The sequence below is a fragment of the Primulina eburnea genome, unplaced genomic scaffold (assembly GCF_022965805.1).
Source record: "Primulina eburnea isolate SZY01 unplaced genomic scaffold, ASM2296580v1 ctg142_ERROPOS2300000, whole genome shotgun sequence".
Classification (NCBI taxonomy): Eukaryota; Viridiplantae; Streptophyta; class Magnoliopsida; order Lamiales; family Gesneriaceae; genus Primulina; species Primulina eburnea.
The window spans coordinates 1-7,079 of record NW_027330959.1 but is presented as its reverse complement, the minus strand read 5'-3'; the positions used below and the strand labels follow the sequence as shown (position 1 = coordinate 7,079).

At 36.3% G+C, this 7,079-nt stretch overlaps 1 protein-coding gene across 1 annotated transcript; it reads left to right on the top strand.

Moving 5' to 3' along the window:
• The first annotated feature begins 4,697 nt into the window (after window positions 1-4,697).
• On the top strand, window positions 4,698-6,399 carry LOC140820772 (cytochrome P450 89A2-like). The gene has a single exon (XM_073181116.1). The coding sequence runs from the start codon at window positions 4,769-4,771 to the stop codon at window positions 6,296-6,298; it is 1,530 nt and encodes a 509-aa protein (XP_073037217.1). The 5' UTR covers window positions 4,698-4,768; the 3' UTR covers window positions 6,299-6,399.
• Window positions 6,400-7,079: the final 680 nt, after the last annotated feature.

Here is a 7,079-nt window from a genome sequence, read left to right as displayed (position 1 = left end):
TCCAGACAGATCTTCATGTGTCTCGTGGCGAAACACCTCGTCTTCAGTCAGATTCCGATTCTGTTCCATCAGATTCTTCCTGACTTAAGACTTCTTCTTCTTCATATATACTTTCATCTGAGGCAATGTCCTCAAATCGGTATACTTGAATAAGATCTTGGTAGTAAACTGCTTCTTCAATATCCGGGGTAGGATCAAAGCGTTTAATACCTCTTTTCTCATTTTCTGGACAGTTGGTCGAGATATGACCTTTTGTTCCACATGTCCAGCAATTGCAATCCTTGAAACTTTCATTGGCTCGAGTATGAGCTCTTCTGAAAGTTTTCTTAGTAGGTGTTCTTCCTGTGCTTCGAGATGTACTCGATTCTTGGGATGATATCCTACTCCTCGATGGTCCGCTTCTTTGTCCAGATTTATAAGATCTGGCTTTCTGTCTAGACCATTCAGTTCTTGGTTTCCAAGAACTTCTTCCACTTCGTGCATAAGGATGAGTCCTAAAACTTTTCCTCTTATGCTTCTGTGGTTTACTTCCAATAATTGTTGGAAGATCATTTTTTACAACATAAAGGAGTTCTTTTGTTGATACCCCTTAAACGTTTGTAATTCTTTTGTAATGCTGCCATATGACACCATTCTGCCAATTTTCCTTTGAGGAAAGAGGCTCTTCTTGCCAACGTATCTGGATTACTAGGTACGTATTCCCTTATGAGCATTTCTCTCCAAGGGCTCGGCATTTTTGCGAAGAAAAGCTGCATAGCTATATCTTCTTCAACTCCTGAATTCCATCTATATTTAGTGAATAACATAATGTATTCATCCACCAAACATATGTCATGTAATTCAAGACTATACAGAGCTTGAGTGTATTTCTTCTTCTTCTCTGAATCTTGACTGTTGAAATAGTCTACTCCTATAAAATGTGCTTTAAATAGGGTAGCCATTTTTCCAACGATCTCACTAAGAGATTCTCCAACTAGGACTGACTCTTTCATGTCCGATGAAGTCATGTCCCAAACAATTTTTACTGATCCCATAAGACTCATTTCCAAAAGTTTAATGAATCCTTCTTTGTTGAGATCGAGTGTTCCTGCTGCAATTCTCATAGCAGATGTCCAATCATCTATGAGATCTTTTCTGTTTTTGAAGTCTAATACATCAAGGTTAAGCATAACCCCGTAAGGATGTATATGATCTAAAACAGTTTTCCCATAGGGTGTTTGGTGCAAAGGAATTTGAGTTCTCCTTGCCCTCGTCCCTGCTGGGTGTGATCCTCCACCAGTATGGAAATCAGATTGTGCTTCTCTCATGTTTACATTCTGAGATTCCACACTTTCCCTTGGTGGTTCTTGAGAGGATGACCATGTTATAGCAGGTGGTGTTTCACCTACTGTTGTGTTCATCCTTAGATCTACTACCTTGAGATTTGCGAAAGAATCCGCAAGCTCCTGTAGATCCTCTAAACCAATCCTTTCTAAAGTTGTCATCAGATGAATTTCTTTTCTGAGACGGACTTGATTAGATTGATCATTTTTTCTTCTTCAGTCAAAGGTTTTGACACCACTCTGGCCTTCCCTTGTTGATGTAACAAAGGTTCAGTACCAAAAGATGGTGGTAACCAACCTCCTGAAGTTCTCCTACTGGAACTTGGTTGTTGTTCCAGTTTCTGAATTCTTGTTTGAATATCCTTTAATAATCCCAGAATTTCTTCTTGGGTTTCAAGGATTTTCTCAACTCGTTGCGGTACAAAATACAGCATATTGCCATAATTTTGGACTGTCTTTTGAATTTCTCTAAGATCTAAAGAGAGCTTAGAGGAGTCTGGAACTATCTCCAGAAACTTATTATTTTGGATCATAAGTTTACCTGAGATTTTACCTGAGGATGCAGTAGCTTCTTCTGTTTCTGATATCTAACAATAGTTAGATGTACTTGTTTATATTCCAAAATATTGAAATATTCCTTGTAAATTATTTTCCTTGAACCGAAGTTCGGATTCATAATTTTTTCAAAATTCTCCTTCTCATACAATTAGTTACTAGTAATAATAAAATTTGTGTTTGAAATAAATCAAAACGTTGCTCTGATACCATTTTGCGAAGCGCGGGATCCATTAAAATTTAATAAGGATAATTAAAGATAAGGGTACTTTTGGGTTTTAGATTTGATTTCTTCTCTCCAGAGAGCTAGGACCAAACATAGTTTGGTTTAGGGACTGTCCACCAATTTGCCCTTAAATATATGTGCAATTTGTTTTTTTTTTTATTAAAAAGTTAGAGGTAGTATCGTCATCAGGAAAATAATTTGTTTAGTGAGATAAAATATAATATTGTCAGTGGTAAAATGATGGTACAAAAAATCAAATTAGTTAGTATAAAGGTAGATATAATAGCAGATCTCTTGTGAGACGATCTAACGAATCTTTATCTGTGAGACGGGTTAACCCTACCGATATTCACAATAAAAAGTAATACTCTTAGCATAAAAAATAATACATTTGCATGGATGACCCAAATAAGAGATTCGTCTCACAAAATACGACTCTTGAGACTCTCTCACACAAGTTTTTGCCCGAATATAATATCACTCCAAAGTCAACAAAATAAAAAATTAATTGAAATATCATAGGTTTAAAGTTCATTAAAAATAATAGATATAAATTGTTTTATCATTTATAATTTTTTGAAACAAGCTAAATAAAAATTGGCATTTAGGATTTATGAAAAGAAGAATGAAAAACAAGGTCAATCAACCGTCAATAAATAAGGTTAAATATAAATTTGGCAAAATGAAATGTTTTTATATTTTATAATGAAAATAAATTTTTTAGATGTGCTTAACTTGGAATAACCCAAAGCAATAATGTGCTGAATCAAAGCATCCAACTTTGAGGTTTTTTTCCTCACCGGATGACCAATGCATCGAGTGTACAGCTCTCATATACAAAATATATCATCGAGCACGAGTTACTCTGTGTTACACCGAGATTTTTTTTCTCTTATTTCAATATCATTATATCATACGAGTCTCTCATATTTTTTATGAAAATTGACATATATATTGATTTCAAAACTAACATTTTATCACATCATAGATATATAATCGAGCATCCATTACTCAATTGTTTACTTTTGAAATTTAGATGTATTGAAATTAAAAAAAGGAAATTTAAAAAATTCATATTTATTCATGTATGTATTGAAACTGCTTCAATTAGGATTCCCTTAACAAGCAAAGATTTAAAATGAAGAAACATATATGTCAATTTCACAGTATTTGTACTTACAAATTCTGAACATTTTAAAAATGAAATAACTTAATTGTAATATTAAATCAATTTATTTTTATTAAAAAGTTATAAATATAAAAAGAGTAGGTCTCATGTGAGACCGTCTCACGGATCATAATCTGTGAGACGGGTCAACTTTACCCATATTCACAATAAAAAGTAATACTTTTAGCATAAAAAGTAATACTTTTGCATGGGTGACCCAAATAAGAGATCCGTCTCACAGATACAACCCGTGAGACCGTCTCACACAAGTTTTTGCCATATAAAAAAATACCATAATATCCTAAAATTCGTGTGGGATTTTCAAATTGAAAAGTAAAGATAATGTAGTAATAGTTTGCAGTTTGGGGCAAATATATATAATGCAATGAAATTTATAAAATAATTATATATTTATTGGAATTTTTTAGATATCGACATTGAACTAATTCATTTTGGTAAAAAAAATCTAAATATATTGTAACACCCTTAAATTAGTGTCATATTTTAAATTATACGTGAAGACAGATAATATGAACAGCTTAAAGTTGGGGCATAGATATGATGCACGACATTTATGAGACAATTATATATATTTATCGGATAATTTAAAAAAAATGTATTAGATTGTTGTCCAAAAATATGAGATTTACATTAATAATACATTTTCCAATAAAAATGATAAAAACTTGCATGAGACGGTCTCACGGGTATTATTTTGTGAGACAGATATCTTATTTGAGTAATCCATGAAAAAATATTACTTTTATGCTAAGAGTATTACTTTTTTATTGTGAATATCAGTAGGATTGACCCGTCTCACAGATAAAGATTCATGATACCGTCTCACAAAAGACCTACTCCATAAAAATATGTTGGTATCGACTTTCTCGTGCCCAAACGCAGCAGAAGTTTTAAAATTTTATTTGATATTCAAAAATGACTTTGGACACTCGTATGATTTAAACAATAAAAACATTCATAGGGAGTTTATAATTTTGAGTATATCTCATGTGAGTTAATATGTGAGACGGGTCAACCATACGGATATTCACAATAAAAAATAATACTCTTAGAATAAAAAGTAATAATTTTTCATGGATGACACAAATAAGAATCCGTCTCACAAAATACGACGCGTGAGACCGTCTCACACAAGTTTTGTTTTCAACAATAAAAGATGCAAAATAACCATATCCTAAAACGTAGTTGGCCAAACGAAGAGACAAAAGGGCGGGCACATGACGTATAGCTTATTTGACCTCAAATTATCAAGTATTTGGGTTTGAGACTTGGTGACAATAAATCCTCCCCGATTAACAAAAACTTCGAGAGCTAAAGGGCCGTTTATTCTTTCTTATCTTTCGACGTAGATTGAATAAATCATCGAACCAATGCAATAGCTTGCTTCCGATACACGGTTTCATGGAAATTTCTTGTTCTTTAAGTACTTCGTCCAGAGGAAACATTTTATGTCTGTTTTACACAGATGACTTAAACATGGAGGTCTGGTTTGTAATAGTCGTTTCTCTCTGTATCTCAGCCTTAGTGAGCTCCTTCTTCAACCTTTTCAAGAAAAATTTGCCGCCAGGGCCGTCAAGTTTGCCTCTGATAGGAAATTTGATATGGCTCCGCCACCCTATTTCCGAGTTGGAGTTCATCCTCCGCCGCCTCAAGACACGATATGGCCCCCTCATGACTATGACTATCGGTTCTCGGAAACTCATATTCGTCGGAAGCCACTCCCTGGCTCACCGTGCCCTTATCCAGCACGGCTCCATCTTCTCCGACCGGCCATCTCCCTCTGCAACCAGCAAGGTTCTGAAAAGACCCCGGATAGTAATTAATACGACCCCTTACGGCCCCACGTGGCGCCTCCTCCGCCGCAACCTAACGCACGAGATCCTCCATCCCGCCCGGGTCAAATCCTACTCAAGGTCACGCCAATGGGTTCTTTCAGTTCTGACCAGTCGCTTAGTCGATGCATCCAAATCGGAGTCTTGTGTCACACTGATCGGTCATTTCCAGTACGCCATGTTCTGCCTGCTGGCGCTCATGTGCTTTGGAGAGAAGCTCAACGAGACCCAAATCAAAGAAATTGAATCTTCTCAACGCGGATTCCTTCTTAGTCTTAGACGATTCGAGGTCCTCCACTTGTGGCCTCGATTGGGGAAAATCCTGTTCCGCAATCGCTGGAAGGAACTCCTTCAAGTGCGTCTAGAAGAGGAGCGCGTGCTGATCCCTCTCATTAGGTCTCGCATCCAAGCCAAACAACAGAGAATCTGTAATCATCAAGAAGATGATGAAGCAGTGAGAGCATATGTGGACACATTGGTCGATTTGCAACTTCCCCAAGAAAACAGGAAACTTGCTGACTCAGATATGGTGGGCCTATGCAGCGAATTTCTTAACGCTGGCACTGATACCACATCCACTGCGCTGCAATGGATTATGGCTAATCTAGTCAAATACCCCCACATCCAAGCCAAGCTTTACGAGGAGATAGTCAGCGCCGTGGGATCACCGAAAGGCAGCCAGCGGGAGATGATTGAGGAAGAGGACGCACAGAAAATTCCATACCTGAAAGCCGTAGTATTAGAAGCCTTGCGGCGACACCCACCGGCTCATTTCCTCTTGCCGCACAGGGTGACAGAGGACATCGAGTTGGATGGTTACGTGATCCCTCGTGAGGCCACAGTTAATTTTATGGTGGCTGATATGGGTTTGGACCCGAAGGTGTGGGAGGATCCGATGGAATTCAACCCGGAGAGGTTCTTGCCTACAAGTCCTGGAGAGGCTTTCGACATAACCGGGAGCAGAGAGATCAAGATGATGCCATTTGGTGCCGGAAGGAGGATCTGTCCAGGCCTTACATTGGCACTCGTGCATTTGGAATATTTTGTGGCCAATCTGATTTGGAACTTCGAGTGGATTCCCGTCGAAGGTGACGAAGTAGATCTTACCGAGAAACAAGAATTCACCACTGTCATGAAGAATCCGCTTCGAGCTCGGATCACTCCTAGAATCTGAATTAGTTTGGGATGGAAAAAAGATGATTGGAGAAGTGAACTTTTCAGTGTCATAAATTATTGTTCGCCGATCATCATTGAATAATATGAGAGTTGGATCAATCCTTTGCATACAACGTCAAAATTTGTAGATAATATTTAAAAGGTAGGAGCAGCTTAGCACCTTTCTTTCTCGAGTTTTGTTCAAATTAGATGTCTCATCTCGAGTTAGATTTGAAATATTCGAAAAAAAAAAATTATATTTTAATATATAAATATATCACATAAATAAACTCTTAAAACTCACAAACGGCTTAAAAACTATTGATAATGGAATAAAAATTCGAGCTCGGATTTGATTCGAAAAAAGCTGAGCATGTAGGAATTGGGATCAAATTCGATAATTTGAAACCAATCAATTTTTTTTTGTTGGAACCAACTCAAACAATAAACACATTTATATCCAAAATTATAGTATAAATCAGAATTGGCACAATTTCTACGGTCAGCTGTTTCTTCCTATTATTTTTCTCATTAATTCATATTATATATTAGATCTTTATACTTATTAACTTTGGTCTCTAAAATACTTTTTTATTCATTTATTCTTATTAATTTAATAACAGTATTTTCTATTGATTTATTTACAAAATAGAAAAAAAAAAATTTACAAAGACTAAATTAGACAAACCCAAACCCGATCAGATCAAGATCGGTTTTCTTACAAGGTGGATTAATTTTTATATCAACTCATCAATGATGGACGTACATCGTCCACTGCCTTTGGCTTCGAACGTGACTAT